This window comes from Lepidochelys olivacea (assembly GCF_965140295.1).
Source record: "Lepidochelys olivacea isolate rLepOli2 genome assembly, chromosome: 2".
Lineage (NCBI taxonomy): Eukaryota > Metazoa > Chordata > Testudines > Cheloniidae > Lepidochelys > Lepidochelys olivacea.
Window position 1 is genome coordinate 195,812,938 of NC_140412.1, and position 24,654 is coordinate 195,837,591.

The window sequence follows — 24,654 nt, forward strand, 5'->3', positions numbered from 1 at the left end:
AAGATTTTTGTATTGCTAGGAGCATGCTGGGACTTAGCCCCCTTCCCCCCCCCTTTTTTTTAAACCTACGATAGAGATGATACAAGTTAATTGTTTTAAGAGATTCCAGAATAGGCACCTATTGAAGAAATAATATTTTCTTAATCAAAAGAATAATATCCATTTCCTTGGGTTTATGATAAGATTGCATCAGTTCTGTGTTTTCTTACTTTCTTGCTAACTCCTCTGCTGGAATGTTCATGCATGTCTTCATCTGTTTTTGGGTTGACTCTTCTGAAGTAGTAATTCTCTTTTTCTCTGACCACACTAAGTTCCAGCTCTCTGGACTCCAGCATGTGTAGAATGCTCCTGGCCTTCTACTCACACATGCCATACAAAAAAGCTTTTCCATGTCTGTATCTCCTCCATACAGCTCCATTAGTACTCCCCAGAATCCGTTACTTCCCTCTGTCCATCCTTTTCCACCATCTTGTTGCTGAGGATGAAGTGAGAGCCTTCTCCTTTGCAGCTCTTGCTATCCAAAAGGCTTTCCTGTGTCTCTCAGCATCAACTCTCTCTGTTTTCAAATATTACGTTTCTTCCCCTGGTTAGGATTCTTAAACAACAGCAGCATGGGAGTTACGTTACTAAAGTTGGGAAAGCATTTTGAAATATTTTGTGCAGAATATTTCATTCAAACTAATATTGTGTTTTATTGGATCTGTATTGGTGCTCCCCTGATTCTGTTATTTGATGGTTGAGCACTGCTACTTTAATACCCTTTATTACCAGCTTATGATGGAGGGACATGCTATCCATGTTGCATTAATGGAAAAAACAAGAAAGAAGGTTTTTATTTCTTGCAAAATGAATTTGGTTAGGTTTACACAATCCATCTATTGTACAGATAGTCTGTCTTCAGTGTGACCCTGAAAGGTGCCATTTACCACTTCTGTATTCTGGACTATGCATACAATTTGACATTGTAAAGCTTATATACTGTCCCAGAACTGCTTTCTGTTTTTGCTTTGACATCTGAATTTCTTTCTTCTGTAGCGGTGCCTTTCTGGTTTTCTTCTTAACAAAGAAACTGCAGCCTAGACACTTTAAAACATTCTTTTGTAGGTACGGATTTAAAGCAGCTAGCCATGTGCCTTTAAGGGTTTTAACTTTTGAAGGCTGCTTTTAAGTTAATGCTCCTGGAACATTTTACAAATTAAAGAACTTCATCACTGGAGTTTGGAAAAAAAAATTGTATTTGTATTGTGACAGCACTGAGAAGTCAGGGCCCTGTTGTGCTCTGAACTGTACAAACAAACAGAGGCAATCCCTGCCCCAAAGAGTTTACAATCTGAATAGACTAAATCTACATCACCACACATGCCGAAAGGCATGCATATTTGATTTTCATTGGCATACCTTCTCACCACACAATAAATCAGTTCTTTCCCCCCATCAGTTCTGGTTTCTCTGACTATAAAAATATATTCCCTCCCAAATGGATAAATTAGTTCTGCTCCGCTGCTGCTGCCTTCATTCCTGCTGCTTTCCTGGGTGCTCAGGAGGTCCTCTGCCTCCTAGGTCGTCATGCTACACTGGGGCTATATACTAATCTTTTTAGATTCTTATGCTGTGCCCATCTTAGGGGTATCCAAATGCCTCTCTGAATTAGGAAATTAAATAAAAAACAAATGTTGTTTCTCTTCTTGAGTTGTCTGTTTTTCCTTTTCTTTTTTGAATAAGTTGATGTGCTATTTTGTGGTCTGAAGGAAGACAAGATCAGAGAATTGTGCCTTGCAGAACAATGAAGTTTGTTCTAGCAGGAGAGTCCTGCATTCAAGAGCCAGTCCTCTGTTCCTTCCTCCCCTTTTCTGCCTCTTAAAAGAGCACTGACACACAAGATCCTTCTGTCTAATCCTGTGCAAAAAGCAACTGCTTGGGCTACTCTGGGCCCTGCCTCCTCATGCCTATCCTCGTACAAAGTAGTGACTCCATTTGTTTTGCTTCCTCAATCCCTTCACAGAAAGAACTTGGACTATTCTGCTTATACCCTCTCCACCTCCCTTCCAGAGAAGGAGCCAGTGGCTTCTTGGCCTCACTCAGCTCACTTGGCTCTAGGTGAGTGGGTTTTTCAGTCCCTATTCATAATAGTTTATAGTTGCTTTGCATTATTACTGGAGAAAGGATGGATGTCCATGGATGCAAAATAGCTAACTGTACTTGCCAATGCTCTGGTAAGTCTGTTGCCTAGATTGATTCTCCAGAGGAAGAGGAGGAGAGGGATGAAGGAACAAAAATGCAGCAAGAGGTGGAATTTTTTTTTCCTTTTTTTCTCTTCTTTTTTTTTCATTTCTCTTTATCCAAGAACTCATTGTGATTTGGATGACAAGTTTATTATTTAAAGGATTATAATTTGTACAGTATGTAGTATTTCTGTTGCTTTGTAAAATAATTGAAGTTTTAACATCAAAATAAGCTATATTTTTAATGCGTAGTAAAAGCCACGAAATGAGCCACCTTAGTATCTAATAATATACAATGAGTGAATCAATGCAACATTTGCTGCATGCTCCTGGAAAATGGGGGAAAGCAGTCTTTGTTTCTGCACATGTTAAAATAAGAATTCAAAATCTCATTATTAGTGCTACTAAAACACTATTTTATATAGTGCTGTTAATTTACGTAGCACTTCAAAAAGTATATCTGAGCTACACAGATTGGGGATGCTGTGTTTGGGACATGAGACTCTTCCTTCCTTTGATCCTCATGGTTTCTACTAGCCTAGGAAGTAGTCTTGAGAGCTACTGAACCAAGGCCCTACTGCAAGCACAGAGCTGTGACTACATTTCTGGACTGGTTAGATCTTTGATTGGACAACGCTTTCTTTGACTAGGGAGGTGTAACTATGTAGGGGGAAGTGACAAGTCTGCTCCTATATTCAAAGCATTTCGGTACTGGATAATACTTGACAAAGTTATTTTCTGATGTTTCAGTATATCATTTAGATGCTATTCAAGATTTGTTCTTAGGAGTATGTTCATATTGTTCATTCTGGACTGTCTTCTATAGTTGTCGCGTTTACAGGGTGGATAAAAATTGGTGACTAAAAAAAATCAAAATCAGAATTTGACATTTAAATGGAATTGTTCTGATTTTTGTTTAAATTATAAGAAGTTTTTCTTTTTCAGATGAATCAATTTAAAGTGAAATCTGAATTTAATACAAAATGTGGTAAGGCCTAACTTATTACAAGTCTTAAAACATTTAAATAAAAATAAATATGCTGTTTTGTGTGTTTAATTAAATTTCAGTTATGTCCTAATGCAGCATGACAAAAATGATGAGCAAAAAGCCAGTTATCTAGTAAATAACCAATATATTGTTTGCCATTTTCTAAAATACTAAAATGAATAAGTCATAGAATTAACCTATATAATTGCTTAAATAAATTATATAGCTACAGGCAGCAAAAGGATTATCAAATCTAGTGTATAGGCTCTATTTAGTTATCTTTTAATGGTTGTATCAACCAATGAGAATGCATCTTTTCTGAGAAAATAACTGAAGTCGAAATGAAAGTTTATTTAAAATTGATTGTTTAAAATGAGTCTTTTCACTTGGTGATTTAAATCAACCTACCCTGCTGGATATAGAGTATTTGGAGAACTTTAACACACCGGGATTGATCACAGTGAGAGCTGTATCTTTTTTTCCAACCAAGTATGTCCTTTTTAAAAAGGAGAGAGAAAAAAAAAGGTTGATCTCTAGTTATTATTAAATCCTTTGCTAATCAGTGCAGCTCCCCAAATTACAGAAGAACTTCAGAGTTACGAACACCTCGAGAACAGAGGTTGTTCATAACTCTGAAATGTTCATAACTGAATGAAACATTATGGTGGTTCTTTCAAAAGTTTACAATGAAACATTGACTTAATACAGCTTTGAAATTTTATGCAGAAGAAAAATCCTGCTTTTTAACCATCTTAATTTAAATGTAACCAGCACAGAAACAGTTTCTTTACCTTGTCAAATCTTTTTTAAACTTTCCCTTATTTTTTCGTAGTTTACGTTTAACACAGTACTGTATTTGCTTTTTTTCTTCCTTTCACTGCTGCCTAATGTACATGGCAGAGGGGCATTACTGGCACATGATGGCATATATCACATTGGTAAATGTGCAGGTGAACAAGCCTCTGATAGTGTGGCTGATGTGATTAGGCCCTATGGTGGTGTCCCCTGAATAGATATGTGGACACAGTTGGCAACGGGCTTTGTTGTAAGGATAGGTTAGTACATTGGTGGTTGTTCCTTCTCTGTGCTTTCACATCTTAAGGCCTATTTAAAAATTTCTAAGACATTCCATATTCTTTAAAATATTATTGTTTTCAACATAGAGCAAAACAAAGTGGTGGCTCTTTGCAGAACGAGTGACTTACAGTGGAATGTCTGTTTTTTATTTAAACAGATCTTTTCAGGGAAAGAGGAGGGAAGGTGGAATGGAGAATAGAGATCAAATCATCTATATAATGTGCAGCTATTGAAGGTTTCTGAATTATAATCCCTAAAAGATGATGTCCTGTCTTTTAGAGATTGCAAATTTTATTATGCTTTTGCTATTCATTCTGTTTAAATAACTTATCAAAATGACATTTTTTTCCAGGCACGATAAACTTTTATGGTAGACCTCATAGTTTCCTTAATGGAAGAATATACAGATTTACCAATTTTCACACAGTGGCTGTTTTATAAAAGGTTTGGCTTTGTTGATTAGATCATACTGTGCACAACTGAACTACATCTTAAAGGGTCCTAAATTAACTGTATCAGCTCAGAAAAGGGATGTGTGTCATTGAGCTTCATTGGGGTGTCTACAATGTGCATCTGCAGTCAAAAAAGGAAACAAGGTGTTAGGATACCTAAGGAACCAGAGAGAGAATAATATAGAAATCAATGGTGCAGCTTCTTCTGGAATACTTGGTGCATATTGGTCACCTGATATCAAAAATGATATTGCAGAATTAGTGTCTGTGTCAGAAAAGGGCAATGAGAGATTTAAGGGCATGGAAAACCACTCATGTGAAAAGAGATTGACCAGTTTGGGATTGTTTGTCTTTGAAAGGAAATGAATATGAGGAGACATCGTACAAATATATAAAATAATGAATGGCATAGTGAAGATAGTTTCCCCCTGCCTTGTAACACAGAAATAAGGGGACATTCAATTAAATTAAAAGTTGGCAAATTCAAGACTGATGAAAGGTGTGCAAATAGACTGTGGAACTCATTGTCACAAGAAGTCATTGAGACCAAGATTTAAAGAGAGTTTGGACACTTTATATGCAGAACAAGGGAACCCAGAGTTGTTTTAAAATTAATTATAAACATTTTTGGAAGGGATATTAAACCTCATGCTTTAAGATTTAAGCTAATTTCTAACTTTTAAAGATCAGGATGAGATTTAATATGGGTGCTAGATTATCCCAGAGCTGCCTATAATGGGGTTCTTGCTGCTTCTTCTGAAGCATCTGTCATTGGCCACTGTCAGAGAAAAGATATAGATACTGGACTAATAGGACCTTGGGTGTGACCTACTGTGGCAGTTCCTATGCAAACATACAGAAGTGAATTTGAAGTGTGGGTGTCTCTTGAAAAGCAAGATTTTGTTTTAAAGCTTTGTTTCATACTCAATTTGCCCTTTCACCTTTAGATCACTTATTCAAATCGAGCCCAAATTAGTAGTGACTAAAAGTTGTTACCATTTGATGCCTGATAGCTGTGAAAGGAGTTCAGTCTCAATCCAGTTCCTTGTGGACTATCAACCAGGTTGCAAAACATGAGCACAGCTGAAATTAACTGGCACCTTTTTGTGGCAGTTTCAGCAGAGAGGCTGACTGAGTTAACTATGAAACTGACTGTAGCCTCACCTGTGGAGGTCATTACTCCAGATCAAGCTAGGCATACAGTGGTTTGGGGAACCTTCATTGTTGCTGCTGCTAATTCTATGCCTCCTCTGAGGATAGAGAGAGGATTTTAGTCTCCAGAATTGTCAGTCTAGCATTTTTCATGATTACTAAATTTATATATACAGAGATAAAAATGAAACTCACTGTTAAGTACAGGGTTATGCATCTTTGTGTATATTTAAAACTGTTAAATTAGGTATCCATGCTTCTAATAATTCTTGTTCCCTGGACTTCCTTTTTAGTTGTAATGTTTTTGAGGACTAAAAGTAAACATCTTGTTTTAAAACATTTTACGTGTATCATTTGGGATTATTGGACAAATGTTGATTTACCATGGAATATAGATATACAAGGAGGGAGAGATGAAGTTGCTATAGCAACCTTGTGACACATGTAACTCTCGGGTGCTGGAACAATTTGTATAGTGGGAGTGCTGAAAGCCATTGAAGCAAACTGTAAACTCTGTATGTGATGGAAATTACTTCAAGCCAGGGGGTGCAGCAGTACTCCAGAACTCTTAATTCCAGCACCTATGGTAATTCTCTGTTGGCTTCAGTGGAATTATGCTAGCAGAGAATTTGGCACCTTATCTCTGAATTTCCTGACTCTACATTTGAAACATTGATCACAGCAGTGATACATTAACATAGTTACTTGCATTATCACTTTTTTTTTTACCAGTACCTTTTAAAAGCATTCGAGCAGGTATGCAGAAGTGACCGTTGTAATCTTCAAACATGTATTTAAGTATGAAGTATCAATAGAATAAATCAGGATTTCTTCAATGAAATGTCACTTGGAGTACATGAGAGCTAAATGAGGAGATTATTTCCTAACATTTGTTGTCTTCATAAATTAGAGATGGATAGGAATATAGTGACATAGTTTATTAATAAGTTTAAATATTAAAATTAATTAAGGATGGTGTTTTCAAAGGAGCCTGAGAGAATTGAATTTCACTGGGAGTTTGGTGTCTAACTTCCGTAGGCTTCTTCAAAACCCTCGTCTGAAACTTTTCATAAGTAAATATAATTGTACTACTTCAACTCGAGTGAAATAACATGAAATAGTGTAGGATGCCCATCTACCTATAAATCTCTTTCCAGTCTGAATTGTAAAAAGAAAATCAGGGAGCTGGGGGGACACCCTCAAATTCCTCATACTTATTAAAAAAATACAACTGCATATAAATTTGTAACTTGGGAGCAGTGAAGTATTATATAGAAAACATATTCCTATGAACCTTTTATCTACAGTTTAATAACGCATTTCATCGCCATTTACTGGTGACCTTAATTTCAGCACTGGTTTCTGGGAAGCTGGATGATGCAGCAGCTGCCTTCTGAGTAAATAAGAGTTTGACAAAGCATGTTAAACACTCCACTGCCACTTCTTTTTAATTTTTTTTTGGTTGGGATGTGTTGCTTCTGAGATGCCTGTACTGTACTATTTTGTTAGCTTGAAAATCAGATTTTAGATGCTGTTTTTATTAAATGAAGGTGAGGATAATTCTGAATATTCTTTGTGCTCAGAGATGCCATTGTAATTCTAGGCAGGTGGCAGCTGAGCTTCAAGTATTAAATATAAAGGCTTAAATTTTGGTTAACGTACATGTTCTTATAGAAGAAGCTAAACAAAGAAGGCAAACTTTATGGTGGTTATTTAGTTTGCCACATTTTACCTGTTTGCCATTCAATTTACATGATTATAAATGTTTCTAGACAGACTCCTCCACTCTGAAATCTTCAAGTCCTTAGGTAACTCCCCAGGTACTATATGTCAAAATACATGGTTCCAGCAGACATTTCAGTTGCACAATAACTAGGACATACCTAATGAATGAGATATATTGAACTAAAGAAATTAAGACCCAGTATCTAGAGTTTTTATATTGTGGCTCAGACTTGCCTGTGTTATCTGGATTTTGGGACCTGAATAGCTATTAAGGACTTGTATTCAGGGCACTACAGCTTTGAACCAGATTCCTGCCTATCACTTGCATGGCTGATGTAATTATGGTTTTGTCAAGACACAAGTGGTTCATACTTGGTTAATAACTATGGTAACTAATGACAGGTTTCAGAGTAGCAGCCGTGTTAGTCTGTATCCGCAAAAAGAAAAGGAGGACTTGTAGCACCTTAGAGACTAACAAATTTATTTGAGCATAAGCTTTTGTGAGCTACAGCTCACTTCATCGGATGCTCAAATAAATTTGTTAGTCTCTAAGGTGCCACAAGTCCTCCTTTTCTTTTTATGGTAACTAAGTGTTTCATCCTTGCTAATGGTCTATGCTGATACATGGCTATCTTCCTGTTACACGTTTGGCACACATTTTAGTCTTTTGGCAGTTGAGATGACTTCCCTAGTTGTTCCTCTGAAATTGGTTTTGCTGGTCCTCCTTCCTCCCAGGTTCCTATGTAGTATGATGTCCTGGAATGCGTTGCCCCTTGCCCCTGCATGTCCTTCAGGCAGGCTTTGCCTACCATTCTGGGATGGCTGCTCATACTTTCCCAGAATGTGCTGACACTGTTGTATTTAGGCAATTTGGGAGATATAGACTCTAAAACACTGTCAGTTGTAGGTTTTGTGGAAAAAGTGCTATGTAGATGCAGCTCAGCTCCGTGTGTAACAGCTGTGTCAGATGAGTGTCATAAATTGGCTATAGAAACATGGTTGTATTTGTAGGGCCGCTTCAGTGCACTGAAGTTAATGGAGCTATATCAGCTTATACTAGCTGAGGGTCTGGTCTGTAGTGCTTGAACCAGTTCAATGGGTGAGTTTTGAACCTTGGATTATTTTTCTTGCTCCTTACTCTTCCTTTTGACTTTACTTCAGCTAGGTGAGTTAAAGGTGTCCTAATGAATAACAGAGCTGATGTGAAAATGGTGACCTATATGCCATATACTAATTGTATGGGTAATGTGGTTTTCCTTGTTCATGGGGAAAGTTAAGTAACCTGTGTTTTAGCTTCCTTTTAGCCAGTTTAATGCAGGACAGCTCTTTCATATCTTGGATTTCAGTTCAGCCTTCTGTTATGGTAATCAAATCTTATGGCAAATGGCAGTCCGTTTGTACATTGAGTTATATCTACTTTAGACAGACCAGTTCTTTGTCACCTTTGGGGACCTGCAGAGATTACTTTTAAAGAAAGTCTGGAAATCCACGTACAAAAGCAGAGCTTTGTTGTGCACTTAGCTCATTATTACCATAAAAGGTCTCAAGTATGTATTAAACCACTTTCAGCTTTTAGAACTGCCGTTCTAAATAGAAAATGATAGAAAATACCATCGTTTGAAGCATGTTTGAAGTCTTTTGAAGTGTTTCTTTTCAGAAATGCTAGCAGGATCTTGCTATTAAATGTATCTTTAATAACAGAGTTTGAGTAGGGTTAAAAGTACTTGAAAACTTCAGCATTTTGTCATTTTTCCAATTTAACTGTAGTAAACCATAGAATAATTTCATGAAGGACAACATAGTCATCTGACGGAATTAGTGAGCTTTGCAGAGTATCAGGTGGGAAATGTTTATCTATTCTGAATAAAGCTGAAGCTTTTTCATAGTATCAATTGTGCATCTAAAAGGGAATCTAAAAGCAAAAAATGTTTAATACATATTTCAATCTTTTGTGGTAATAATGAGCAAAGTGCACACCAAAGCTCTCCTTTTGTACACTAGTTTCCAGACTTCCTTTAAAGTAATCTTGGATGTGACATCAAATGTGTAACATAATTTTAAAATAGTAATTTTTATTTTACATTACTTTTGGAGAACACTAGGCATATATCTCAAAAAGCTTTACAGAGTGAGTAAGACACAGAATTAAATAAAAGCAAATATATTTACGGAATAGCATATAGATGGGTTTGTGCGTATGCATTCAAATTTTTTTTAAGACCAAATATGCTAGTATACAGAAATGCACAGTTAAGGTACCCAAACAACCTTAACTTTGCCCTATAGTGATGCCAGATAATAACCACATAATCATGAATAAGGCATTTTAGTTTTTCTGGTACCAGATTAAGCTGTTTTTTTAAAAGGCATTTTATCTTCTCTTCCCCCATCCCTGTTCCTGTCTTCCCCCCCACTTCATGGTCACAGCAGCATAAAGTTGAGATTGTTTGGAAGTGCACACTCAAAGCATCCCTACCTTAGTATATTAAGACAGCCTTTAGGAACCTGGGTAAATGCATCTTTGTGAGTTAAGTTCAGAGGGAGAAAAACACACTGTTGATTGATTAAATACTAAATAAATATTGTTCTCAGGGTTTTTTCTCTTTTGAAGTCTGCTGATTTTTCTACCATAAGCGTGTTAGATGGAGTTTAATTTACATGTAGCACCTGAAGGATAAACCAATGTAATTTAATTGGCAATTTTTTACTTTGTAACTAGCAACTTGTAGGCATGCTTCTGAATCCTTTGAAGAATTCACATATTTTCCTTAATTGCATAAGATCAAAATATGCTTTCCAGTTATATGTGGCAGCCAGAAGCTTCAGAAAAATAGTCCTGCTGAACTGTAAGAAAACTGCTGTAGTTTAAAAGAAAAACAACATATAAAATCCATTGGTAACCACTAGAGCGATACTTTGAACTGTAGAATTCAAGGTAATCTGTTGTATAAAAGCTGTACAAAGAATAATTTACCATAGAAGCTTTTGAAAAGCCCCATTTAACATAAGAATCAAGACATTCTGTGGTTTAGTTTGTGATGGCATGCTTGCTGTCAGGCTAGTTGACAACCCATCACCATCCAAGATTTTCCTCATCTCTGGGGCTCCCTCCAGGGGCTCTACCGCTCCAATTCGATTCTTGCCTTACTCAAAGCAACACATAGAAGGGTGACCTCTGCAGCCACTGTGGTTTTACTTGTGTTGCATGATCTGCCCTCACCCTGAAGGAAAAAAATAAGTGGAATGCCCAGACTAAGGAAAAACACCAACTGTGTTTCTTGTAAGTCGTGCTGTATTCATGGACCAGAAAACTCTTAACGACCCTGACTGTGAGAAACATCTGCCTCCGCACGGGGGAGACACCGGTGATGAGGTGATCTCTGGGGTTGTACGAAAATAAAAGGGAAGGAGGAGGATCCTGGGAACTACAGGCCAGTCAGCCTCACCTCAGTCCCTAGAAAAATCATGGAGCAGGTCCTCAAGGAATCAATTCTGAAGCCCTTAGAGGAGAGGAAAGTGATCAGGAACAGTCAGCATGGATTCACCAAGGGCAAGTCATGCCCGACTAATCTAATTGCCTTCTATGACGAGATAACTGGCTCTGTGGATGAGGGGAAAGCGGTGGACGTGTTGTTCCTTGACTTTAGCAAAGCTTTTGACACGGTCTCCCACAGTATTCTTGTCAGCAAGTTAAAGAAGTATGGGCTGGATGAATGGACTATAAGGTGGATAGAAAGCTGGCTAGATTGTCGGGCTCAACGGGTAGTGATCAATGGCTCTAAGTCTAGTTGGCAGTCGGTATCAAGTGGAGTGTCCCAGGGGTCGGTCCTGGGGCCGGTTTTGTTCAATATCTTCATAAATGATCTGGAGGATGGTGTGGATTGCACCCTCAGCAAGTTTGCAGATGACACTAAACTGGGAGGAGAGGTAGATACGCTGGAGGGTAGGGATAGGATACAGAGGGCCCTAGACAAATTAGAGGACTGGGCCAAAAGAAATCTGATGAGGTTCAACAAGGACAAGTGCGGAGTACTGCACTTAGGACGGAAGAATGCCATGCACCGCTACAGACTAGGGACCGAATGGCTCGGCAGCAGTTCTGCAGAAAAGGACCTAGGGGTGACAGTGGATGAGAAGCTGGATATGAGTCAACAGTGTGCCCTTGTTGCCAAGAAGGCCAATGGCATTTTGGGATGTATATGTAGGGGCATTGCCAGCAGATCGAGGAATGTGATCATTCCCCTCTATTTGACATTGGTGAGGCCTCATCTGGAATACTGTATCCAGTTTTGGGCCCCACACTACAAGAAGGATGTTGAAAAATTGGAAAGAGTCCAGCGGAGGGCAACAAAAATGATTAGGGGACTGGAACACATGACATGAGGAGAGGCTGAGGGAACTGGGATTGTGTAGTCTGCGGAAGAGAAGAATGAGGGGGGATTTGATAGCTGCTTTCAACTACTTGAAAGGGGGTTCCAAAGAGGATGACTCTAGACTGTTCTCAGTGGTAGCTGATGACAGAACAAGGAGTAATGGTCTCAAGTTGCAGTGCGGGAGGTTTAGGTTGGATATTAGGAAAAACTTTTTCCTTAGGAGGGTGGTGAAACACTGGAATGCATTACCTAGGGAGGTGGTGGAATCTCCTTCCTTTTGAGGTTTTTAAGGTCATGCTTGACAAAGCCCTGGCTGGGATGATTTAGTTGGGGATTGGTCCTGCTTTGAGCAGGAGTTTGGACTAGATGACCTCCTGAGGTCCCTTCCAACTCTGATATTCTATGATTCTATGAAATACATGCTTGCATGAAGGGGAGAAAAGCTCACCTATGAGGAAAGTGAGTATCTCCAAGGCAGTCACTGTGACTCTCCCCATAACCTTTCCCTTGGATCCTGAAATGTTTGCGCGTATCAACAAATCCTTCCTGGTGGTCAACTCTTACCAAAAGGCTTTAACCTCCGCTCACAGAAGGTGACCTAAAGACCCTTTGAGTGTCTTCCCAGGAGTTTTTTCTTGGGCTGCTTACACTTTTTCCAGAGATATAATTGAGGGGGAATATGTTATGCTTAAACAAAGCACGCAAGATCTTTTTCTAGGGGAAAAGGCAACACGCCGAATTTATTGAGAATACAGCAATTAGCATATGCTTTTCAGTCTCTCTCACGCACATGCACACACCCGTGCACACAGTCCCGCCAGTCGATGTTTATAGTTACCAGTCCAGAGTCTAGATCAATCTAGTGGCCAGCCAGATTGGTCACAGAGGGGAGCCGGGCTCTGTCAGTCATGATCCGATGCTCCTGGAGTTGTTGGCAAGACGAACCCAAAGCCCCATGGCAAAGCACCCTGTTCTTATAGTCCTTTTTCTCTGTTGAAGTCTATGGATTTTGCTGTGTCAGTTTATGACCGGTTACTCCTCAGTGGGTATTCTCTTTTGATGGCCCAAAACACCTCTGGGAGGGTCATCCTGTCTGGTTTTGATTTATCTTGTGTTTAAGGATGCCAGCCTTCACCTCAGGGTTGTCAGTCTACCCATGGATGCCCACCTTAACCGTGGATGTGCATCTTGATGGTTCTCTGGCATCTTTAAGTCTCTTCAGTCTCTTCGCTCCTCCTCCCTTGGCCATCTGGCTTTAACAATAGCCTTCACACCTTTATCTTTTCCTGATGCATACATTCCTCGTTCACACAAACAATTCTTTACAGAGGCCTTCAAAAGGTAACAAATACCAGTGTTTTATGGTGAACAAAAAAAGGCATCGTAAATTAGGCTTTACTAAATCTTGCAACTATCTTTTCTGACATTGGGGCCTAGGCCTTCAAAATTCCTCTAATCTAATTAACATGGACACAGACAAGATCCTGTCTGTTACTTGCAAAGCACGAATAAAAAGAAAATGGCTAATACGAGTATTTATTATCCTATTCATTTATTCTAATACCTTAATTCTTACTATAAAACATATACTGTATATAGCCAAAACATAACCAATTATATAGCACAGTAATCATGGTACAACAAATAAACCCATCTTTTAGTAAAAAGATCACTAAGCATTTGTGCTGTGCTTTTCCTCTTGAGCTTTGGTGACTGCCCCAGCAGACCTTGGGTCAGAACCAGAGAAGGGAGAAGTGTCGTCTAGGTCAGACCTCATGAGTGTTTCTCAGGAGGACTATAAATGCCTGTAGAAGCATCTCTTTAAAATCTGACGCCCTTCAAGAGAAGCTGGATATGTTGGTTTCCCTCTTTTCCTGGGGAGGATATTAGTCAAGATGAGTTCATTTCTCAGTCTGGAAAGTCAGAGATCACCTACACCTTCCTGATGGCAAGCTATTGTTTGCTAAATCTGCTGATAGGTCATATAAGCTCCTATAAGACTTTGGAGGTAAATTGCACTTGTCCTCTAAATAGACTCCTAAAATATAGTCTTCCTCAAAAGAGACAGACATCCCCAAAGAATCCAACAGCTAAAAAGATTCCCTGGGTAGCAAAATAGAGACTTTTGTTAGAATTGGTTGTTTAGAGTGCCACACAGTTTTTAGTGACTATCTGTTCATCTTATGTGTCCAGATCAGCAATTTGCTAGCTTGTGGTTACAGCAAGGCAAGATTTTCTGTTCCTCCTTCCTCAAAAAGATTTGAAATACCATTGAGAATCATTTTTGCTACAGGTTGGTAAGATTGGGCATAGTATACAGACCTCCTGAAGCTTTCCCAGGGGGTGAAGAAGGCCAAGGTCTTATTCATCAGGGTCCAATAATGCACCTATTCCCAGGTGAGTTTAATTGCTCAGCCCAGTTCTTGAAAGAGCATCCTGAAGGTTTGGGGCATGTCTGGTAAGGACTCAAACCTGGCTGCACTCTCAAAAAATAAGATACCTCTTTTGCTTTCTGTATGTGTGGGTGGTTCCCCCCCCCCTCGAATTTTGTAGGGCAAGATGTGCTGCTGTTAGGTGACCCAGAATCCCAGCTCTTTTAGATTTTCTACAGGAGGGCTTGGACAAAGGCTACCCCCATCTCCTTCAGAGTTGAAACTTATGTGCAAAATGCCTAAGAAGTCAGGTAAATAGGGGAAGATGATGGGTTCCTCTCCCCTGCTGGCATTGTCCCTTTAAAGCCACTGTGACCTTTCTCTAGTCTCTATTCATGTCCTTGGTGCCTTCCCTGGAGTCTGAACCTGATGCCTTTCAGGCTATCTAAACCTTCCTTTTGAGCTCTCTGCTTGGTGGATTTACAGTTGAAAGTAGATTTCCTGATGGTGATTATCTCAGCCAGGAAAGTGGGAGAACTTGCCACTCTTCCCTTTTACTCCCCATGTTTGATCAGTCATATTGGCCAATTGCTCCTTTACACTTGTACTAGTCTTCTCCCCCCCCACCCTCCGAAAAGTCTGGCTTAGATGAAAAGGGGATGGGACTGTCACAATCCTTGGGTAGGCTGAGCCTGCTGAGACCCTGTGTATAGGCTGAACCAGAGAGGGACATCACCAGCTAACTTTGCTTTCAGTAGCTCAGTTGAGACAAGCTGAAAATCTGCAAATTTCGAGGCCTTATTAACTGTTTTATAGCTGTTTCAATTTTACTATTCATCACTTGCCTTTTTAAAATAATTGAGGTCACCAAGGCTGCTGCGTTGAGGTGGTGTAATGGTGATGAATAATAACGTGTTGTTCCTCTGTAATGAAAAGAACTCAATAGTCAAGAAAGGACAATTGATGTGAAAGTCATTCTCTTTATGGTTTGGTCTTTCTAAAATATTTTCAAATTATTGCTTAATCTTATTGCTCTTATTATCCTTTTAACATTTTTTCATCAGCATAGTAATGTTCATAGATTTTACAATGAGTTTTCAGCCTGCTCGCAGCTTTGGGAACAGAACTCAGACCTATCAGTCAGATATACCCCTCCTGCCTGAAACCTACCAATCTTGTTGGAGACAAGGTGAACAAACTTCCGTACTGCAGAGCTTTAGGAGAAATCAGTGAGGTGGCGTCCTGGTTTTCCTTGATGTTTCTTCATAAAACGCTTCAAAGCTGATGTGTAGAACACTGTTTTATGGGAGGATGGTGTTGTATGCTGTAATGCCTCAGGCAATCAAGAAATGACCTTTGTGCATAGCTATTTCAATTTCACTTATATGCTAAGCTATAATTTAGCCTCCTTTGCTGCATGCTGCTGATAAAACCCTGCTGTAAGATCTGTGGAGGTTACTGTGCTGAAGAAAAGGAAAATTTTATGTGTGCTTATCTGAAAATTTCCTTTATTTAAGTATTAAGGCCCATAGATCTGAGTGACCTTGGATAGGATTAAGGAATCACTTTTCAGAAGCTAAGCAAATAACAAATGTCTCATATTTTGCAATAGAAAATATCCATAGTTTAGAGTTATGAATGCTTTACTCATTTTCATCATAGTTATGGGGTTATTTCAGTTTGGCTGGCTTTGCAGTTGGAGTGGTGAATCTGTGAGCCAGTGATTGACAAGGCTGAGTTCTGCATCTGCTAAACATGGAAGCAGGCTAAAAGCGTAGTATGTGATATGCAGCTCTTTCTATGTAAAGAAAGATATCTGTGAGGTAAGTATGTATACGTTTTCCTTTTCCTAATAGCTGAGACCTGGTTGCTGTAAATCAGTCATAGAGTTTAAGGCCAGAAGGGACTACCAGATCACGTCGTCTGATCTTCTGTATATTACAGGCAACCAACACCACCCAGTACCCTCACACTAAACCCAGCAACTTGAAATTAAGCCAAAAGTGATATATTAAAACAAAAAGGAAAAAACAACAAAACGCTGAAGGGGGATCATAAACCTGAGTAAATTTATAGCCAGTGGGTCAGATTAATTACTGATGTGACTGGTTTGATGTCAACAGAGTTATGCTAGGTATGTATTTGGCTGTGTGCGGTGTGTTTTCTTTTTTAAACTTCTAAAACATATGAGTTTTTATCCCTGTTGACCAAGTTCATGTCAAGAGCACGTAATGAGGAGCTCTCTTGCCCAAGGTGGAATTAGAGTTACAGGGATTGTACTTACTCACTCTGTATGGACAGTTTTCCCTTTACATGCAGCATGCTTCTGTGAGTTTTCTTACAGCATCTTGGAATCTTACAAAATACGGTTGCTACGATACGTGCTTGTTTACCTGAAATGTGAACAAAGTCCTCAGAGCATCTGTGGTGAGGTTGGACTCCCCAGTCTAGGAACCTAAAGTAATTTCCAAAGCTTGGTCTCCCACACATGTTCTCTCCCTCATTTTCTCTCTGATAAGCTTTACTTATGGCATTAAAACGTAAACAGTAGCAGTAAAGGATTTGTGGAAATAGGAGCTGGAGGGAGGACATGCCGCTGCTTCTGGGAGCTGCTTGAGGTAAGCTCTGCCCAGAGCCTGCACCCTGACCCCCAACCTCCTGCCCCAGCCCTGATCCCCCTCCTGCTCTCCTTTCAGACCTAATCTAAAAAACACTTTGCTTTAAAAAAAAATAAAAGGTTAGAAAAGGAGCAGTTGATTCCTATAAAGATAGAACTTTTACAGAAAAAACAATTGTGTTAAGAAAGAATTGGGCAAGACTCAACGAGGGCTAGCTTGGCTCTCTCCCTAATACCTTCTAGGGCTTTGGACAGGGAATGGTGAAGCAATCAATTTAGCCTTAGTTGTGATGCTTTTTTATGTTGTCATTTGAATTGTTAAAGCTTTCCTAATGTGATTGTTATTTCTATAGCTATGACCTCTCCAAATGACTGTACTGTTTTTTTTTCCCGACTTCTCATTTTTTCTTATGAAACACTGCAGGTCAGGAATGATTTTTTCCATCTGCACACAATTGTTATAATGCAAGAGATTTTTTTTAAAATATTGTATTCTTGATAGTGTAAAATCTTCTAAAGGAGATGGCTATAGACTGGTCCATTTGCTGCTGGTGTTTGCTAATAGACTGGCACATGTTAGTATTCTATCTACAGGCTAATACAAAGAGAGAGAATAGCATATTGGCATTGGTATCAAGGGCACATTCAACTGTTCAGAGCATTGTCGTAAAACTTGGCAATTCAGAATCTCTATGGTCTCCTATTCATAGAGAGAGAGAGTTTCCATGTCATCCTGGAGTGTATTGTACACTTATGAAGTAGTTTCTCTAATTCAGAAGTGGGCAAACTACGGCCTGGGGGCCGCATCTGGCTCTTCAGACATTTTAATCCCGCCCTCGAGCTCCAGCCAGGGAGTGGGGTCCGGGGCTTGTCTTGCTCCAGGCATGCCGGGGCTCCACGCGGCTTCTAGAAGCAGCAGCACATCTCCCCTCCGCTTCCTACACATAGGGGCAGCCAGGGGGCTCCGATTGCTGCCCCCGCAGCTCCTATTGGGTGGCAACCACAGCCAATGGGAGCTTCAGGGGCAGTGCTCGCGGACAGGGCAGCATGCAGAGCCGCCAGGCCACGCCTCTGCATAGGAGCTGGAGGGAGGACATGCCGCTGCTTCTGGGAGCAGCTTGAGATAAGCTCTGCCCAGAGCCTGCACCCTGACCCCCAACCTCCTGCCCCAGCCCTGATCCCCCTCCTGCTCTCCAAACACCTCGGAGCACCCTCCTGCACCCCCAACCCCTCATCCCCAGCCCCACCACAGAGCCTGCACCCCCAGCTGGAGCCCTCACCCCCTCCCACTTTCCAACCCCCAATTTCATGAGCATTCATGGCCTGCCATACAATTTCCATACCCAGATGTGGCCCTTGGGCCAAAAAGTTCGCCCACCCGTGCTCTAACTACTAGCATAAAACCATTAAATATACATGAAGTTAGTTCCTCTTAAAATCTAACATGTCAGATTTGCCTTATTAGATAGTCAGATATAGGGCCAGATTGTAGCTATGGGAGACTTGAAGAGCCTCCCCACAACCTTGCATCCCAGTGCAGGGCCAGGAAGAGTTGGAGTCCTTGCACTCAAGGTATGTCTACGTTCGGGGTGGAGGGGGAGAAGTGTGTTCCTAACTCAGGTTGAAATAGGATGGGGGGGAGAAGGGGGAGACAGCTTTTAACTCAGGGTAGCAGCTCAAATTCAACTCTGAGCTCCACAGAGGCATTGTTAACTCAAGCTGCTAACCTGAATTAAAAGCCAAATTGCAGTGTCTTCACTGCAATTTTAACCGGAGTTAGCCCACCTGAGTTAAAACACACCTTTCCTCCCCCCCCCCCAGTGTAGACATACCCTTATTTTGAAGGGGCTGAGATGTGGGCAGTGGTCTTGACCCTGTTTTCTCCCTGCTCTCTACCTTGACCAACAGGGCTGGCTGGGGAGTTGAGCACTCTGCCTGGTCTGAAAGGTAGCTTGATGGGCATTGTTCCGCCTACATACCATGGAATTCCTGGGAGCATTGTGCTGTGGTATACTTCTCAGAACTCCCTGGTGTGGGGCAGCTCTGCAGATATCCAAAGAGGGTATTTGCCTTAATGTCATAATATGGCCCACAATGGTTGCAATCTCCAAGTGCATTGACTCAAAGAAAATAAGTGTTCTGTTTATAGCACCACTGTGGACTGGATAGCACACTGTCATATCCTTTCTAATTTTGGAGAGATGTATTTATAGTCTGATTTACCAGATGAGGTCTCTTTAAGGCCATGCCAAAAAAGCAGTCATGTGTTGTCGACTTCCGTGGGTTAGTTAGATTTTTTTTTTTTTAAGTTTCAATTTATCTCTAACTTAGGACGGTGATAAAACAATAATAAAGAGTTTATTATTGTTAGAATACCCTTAATGTAGGGTATTTCTTTTTTACTGAGTCTCAGAAACAATTGCCCTTTAAATCAAAGTTGACATTCAAGGTTTGTAAGATGGCATTTCTGCAGTGGAAAGATTAATATAGCTTTTAAAAACCATTGAATTTTTGTGATTTTTCTTCTACTGCAGAAATGGCACTTTCAGTATTTCTTGATTTTTTTTTTTTAAATTTTTTAGCAGTTAATTATAGCTTTTATTTACTATAACACAGAATGTGTTTGGTTGCCTTTCTTTGTACCACATCCTAAATGTTCTAGGATTGTTGAAATGTTTGTCCTTTAGGTGTTCATATATGCTGAATTGCCCATTGTTGGACATGAAATTGTGTTTAAAATGGCATTTTTTATGTCGGGTTTTAAACAAAATTCACCCCCCCCCCTCAAGTTTCTGGCTGTAATTTGAGAACACAGTTGTTGTTATTCCTGATTCTCTATCTCAATTATGCAAATATTTAATTAGCCCCTATATATAGCCACCCAAAAGCCAGTCTGTTTTCCACTGAAGTTTCGGTTTGTATTTACATTAAGACTCTTTAGGCTGTGGATGTTATATGTGTACTTTCTTATACAAGGCATTCACTGTAGTTTTTCACTGCCTACATAGTTCGCTTGTGTATTCGTAGTTGGGAGATGCATCTATCAACTTCTGGGTCTCATTGTCTCTAAAAATTTTGCTCTAAAACTTCTTTTAGTATCCAGTTGGCTTTTAAACCTAGCTTTTCCTTTCCCTAATAATACACCCTTCCATTTTCCCCGCCTATAACTTGTCTGCAAGGATACTTAATTGCATCTTTAATATAGTCAACTCTCTCTTCTTTTTCCAGTGGACTCAATCTTTGTACATTATTAGTCATCAATCTCAAGAAATGTCATTTGTTTCTAACCAGGGTATTTTGACAGACTGTGTGTGAAGTGTGCTACATTTAAAAAAAAATGTATGAAACCTATTCAATTCATTGTAATATGTAAGGAGTAATCAGATGAAAGTAGACATTTTTTTATTCTTATAAATTCACCTAGATTTTTTTTAATGCTTTTTCTGCAGCTTTGGAATCTTGAGCCTAAGCCTACAATTATCTTATTAATTAAACTATGTTCGCATGAGATTTATTTAAGGCATTAACTCCTTTTTATTGATGACTTCCACAGTGAAGTAATACTGATTACATTAAATTATTCTTAGAAATTTCAATTGTTTAATACAATACAAGTCACTGTGGAAGTAACTTATAAGAAAAGTGCTGAGTAAAAGAATCTGAATCCTCTGAGGGTTTCAGAGTGTGTTTCTAGTAATGTTGCATTTTAGCTTGAAAATGTACATTTTTATCATTTATCTATGCTAGGATTATAGCTACCTTTTTGTAACCAGTTACAAACTTGGTGTTTGGTACTGCTTGTATTAGGCTAGTGTGTAGAGGCCCCAGTCAGGATTACTATTTATCTGTGTTAGGGTAGAGCCTAGAGACCCACTGTGTTAGATTCTGTATAAACACAGAGTAGAATAGCACCTGCTCTGAAAAGTTTGTAATCTGATTAATTTTAAATTAGTTATATGAAAGATATATACAGTATCTAGTGATCTTTGTAAATGCTAGTGCAAATGTATGTCTTATATGATGTCATGGTTAAATCTGATCAATAAATTGCATTATAGCAGCAGCACAAATAATGTGGTGTATTGTTCTGTAGATGTTATCAGCATTCACCGGTCTGTAAACTCAGCCAGATGTTCATCTAGCTGAAGTTAGGTAGGTTTTGATTTATTTATCTCTCTGATCATATTCTGATTTTGAAGTTTAGTCTATGATACTGTATGTGTACACTTACTAAATGCCCTTACAAGTTTTATTAAATAGCACTTTACTTTTAAGGGTTTAAAATGCCATATTTAGCAAAATACACAATGTTTTAAAAACAGAAAAGGACAAAATAGAATACTGCATGTGGAATATTGTACATGTTTTATTTTAAAATGTGATCTAAAATTCCTTTTATGGTTTGAGAAATAGATGTTCTCTCAACCCTGAAACTTTCAACATTAGGATCTGACATAACTAAAATTTTATAGAACTCCCCCGGGGTATCTTCCTGCATATCTTTAGACAGGGGAGTCCTAGACTGGGGAAATAACCAGACATGGGGGAAAATTGTTGGAGAGGGAGTTGGAGGGTTATAGAAAATGTGACTTTTTTGCTTTTAGCTTGGCAGAGGAGCTCTAGTGAAAGAGAACTGGAAACTGGTCTATCCTGTAACTCCCACTGAGTCACAGTGGGATATAGCAGACATTCTGGAGATGTTGTTCTTCTGATTAATTGTTTGAAGGTCAACACTACTGGGGTTCAAATGTATCTGTGTTCGCCAACTGAAGGGAGTTTATATTCTGACTCTAGATATGTTTAGTGATCAAGTTAAGTTTGCATCTCTATTTAACCTCATTGTACATCAGTGTTTCAGTGGACACTGTTTCTGTTCATTTTGTTAATATTTTTAAATACTGGTGTGACTAAATCCTGTCTTGTTTTGTCACTCAGTGAGAGTTTGCTTGAACCACAAATAAGTATATCCAACCATGGGTATGTTTAGTTTAACTTTGTCTGCCTTCTGAGATACATTACATCAAAGAAAGAGCCTCAGGAATAAGTCTGAGTCAAATTCTGCCTTGTGGAAGTAAGAAAAGACTGTGTAGGTGGCAGCATAACAAATAAATAAATCCTTCTGCAAACACTTGTAAGGAATTGATGGCACTAGCAGAATGACATGGTCTTCAAACCATCCCTCTGAGTTCAGGGATAACATCTCTCTCTTTAGTCATAACTTGGTGAGGTCTGAGAGCTTCACAAAAGTAAAATATCCTGAGCCAAATTCAGCCCTGGCATGGGTGGGTTCGGCTTCCAGTTATTTCAGTGGCATTTGCATCTGCATGTGCCAGTGTTCCATTTAGTCTTTTCTCTTTGGAAAGGCAGGTGAAAGAAAAGTGACCTAGTGTAATTGTGTGCTGTACCCCCTACCACCTAGAAGCTCTGGGACTCAACTGTATTAGGGATTTGAACACCCTCTTTCCTCTCTCAGCAGTAAGGAGGGTTTCTGAAAGTTGCTTTACTCTTTTTGGTACTATCCAATATGTGTAGTACTGTACTTCACACTATTTTCTCATCTACTGCCTTTTATGTAAGTATGCCATGCATGCCATTTTATTTTTCTCTATCTAGATAGACCATATCTAAGCGCAGCTGAACTGTATCTCCCTAAAATGTGCGGTTTCAGATACTATAGTAATAGGTGCCTCATAAATACATATAATAATAATATGGTATCTGGGTCCAAATCACCTTCGGTTTTGCAAAAAACAAATTTTCACTGATTATTTTTTTGAGAAATAAAAATAACCCTCACTTTGTCCATGACACAAATGGAAGAGGACAGGAGATTCTGCTTACGTTCGTCTGGATTTTCAGATCATATCCTGGGGAGAGGAATTATAAGCTTGAATTAATAAAGGAAAAGGAGATAGGACTGGATCATTTTCATATAGTGAAAAGCATAAAGCATGATTCATTCCTGAAATCTAGGATGCCAACTTTTTTTTAAGAAGTTTTGCCCTAACATACTGAACGGTTTGTTTTTGAGTGGCATTAGTTTTTTTTAAATTAGGAATCTAAAATTCTCTTTCTTTCAGTGTGCCTATGTTCTTCACACGGATATTTTTATGCATGTCTGTTTTCTACTGATTAACTGAACGTTAACTGAACTGAACGTTAACATTCAACTATAGTAAGGTTTAAATACAGTTTGACATGTCAATTTGTAAGGTGCAAATGAAGGCTTTTCGTATGACCACATGGCTTTTTTTTAACCCTTACAGATCATGAGCCAAGTGGAGGGACAACAGAAGAATCTTGTGCAAGCCATTGAATCCCTTCCAGGTTCTGGACCTCTTTCTGCCTTGGATCAGGACTTGCTGCTTTTAAAAGCTACCTCTGCTGCCACCCTAAGCTGCCTTGGAGAATGCCTGAATTTATTACAGCATAGTATGCATCAGGCAGGCCAACACAATAACAGGACATTGCCTTCAGGTGAGCACAAGCTGTCTTCTTCCTGGTCTTTGTATTTTTTATTATTTTATTTTTTTTAAATTATGATCCCCAGAGAGGCAGGATGGACTTTTCCTTAAAGAAATGACACAGGATCAACACTAAATAAGCTTCCTTGGACCGAGATATCAACATTTTCCTTCTGACCCACAAATATTGTAGAAACCATCAACATCAGAAAACAAGAGCAAAAGAGCCGTTAAGTGTCTTCTGCATAAATAGGTTTTGGAAACAGCAAATAAGAAAAAATTAAATAAGTTCAAAGAAAAGTAATTTTGTTTTTTAAAAAGCAGATTTTTTTTTTAATAAATTGAAATTTAACACAATGTGCTTTAATAACAAATTCTATCTTTTTTTTTTTCTAAATAGAAATCTCTAGGGAGGATAGGATATCCCTATATATTGAGTCAGTGCTTGTGGTTTTCTCTAAGTTTGGAAAGAGAAAGCAATAGTGTCTTCCTATTTACCTTTGGCATATGGTTACATAGTTACAAAGTAGGACCCTGAGCCTGGCACCTATGTAGACCCTCGTCTTAATTAGCCCGATTCTAGATCTCTGTAAACTGCTTCAAAATAAAGGTCTAACATGTCACAGTATAGTCAGCAGGAGAGTTCACACACAGATTTCACTGTTAGACCCGATTGTAGGATCAGGACTTGTTATAAGACCAGATGTAAACCAATGATTCTTCACATTTGGATGGCTTGACAACAACTTTGCCATCTCTACCTAATTTACTTAAAAACCTTTCAAGAACCACCATCCCTCACTACTCGGGGGGAAAAACGTCCTTTCTAATTAGTAGGGTCGGTGTTTTCTGGAAATTGCTGATATTGATGCATTATTTTCTGAAATTACCTTTCATTTCTGGAATCGCCGATTTCTTCTGATTTTTCCACCTTGTGCTTCAGCTGTTCAAGCCATTTACTACCAATGCCTAAAATGGTTAACCCTGAGGATAGTTAAAGAATTCGGCAAAGATGTGCTCCATGTGGATGAAGGGAAGTTATTTTGTACAATTTGCAGCCAAGTTCTTGATCGTGTTAAAAAGGATCACATACTCAACCACATTAAAGGTCCATGTCATATTGCAGCCATGGAAAAAAGAAAGCAAAGGCTAGAGAGCAGCAATGAGACAGCAACAAAGCAACAGTGCACAATTACTGGTGTGCTTGCACAA

At 39.1% G+C, this 24,654-nt stretch overlaps 1 protein-coding gene across 1 annotated transcript in view; it reads left to right on the forward strand.

The window, feature by feature from the left end:
- The window catches only part of OSBPL10 (oxysterol binding protein like 10), a 182,560-nt gene that overhangs the window by 80,530 nt on the left and 77,376 nt on the right, over positions 1–24,654 (forward strand). Inside the window, exon 5 of the mRNA XM_084620260.1 lies at positions 23,245–23,455. Coding sequence (XP_084476386.1) covers positions 23,245–23,455 — 211 coding nt within the window. The remainder of the gene's footprint in view (positions 1–23,244; positions 23,456–24,654) is intronic.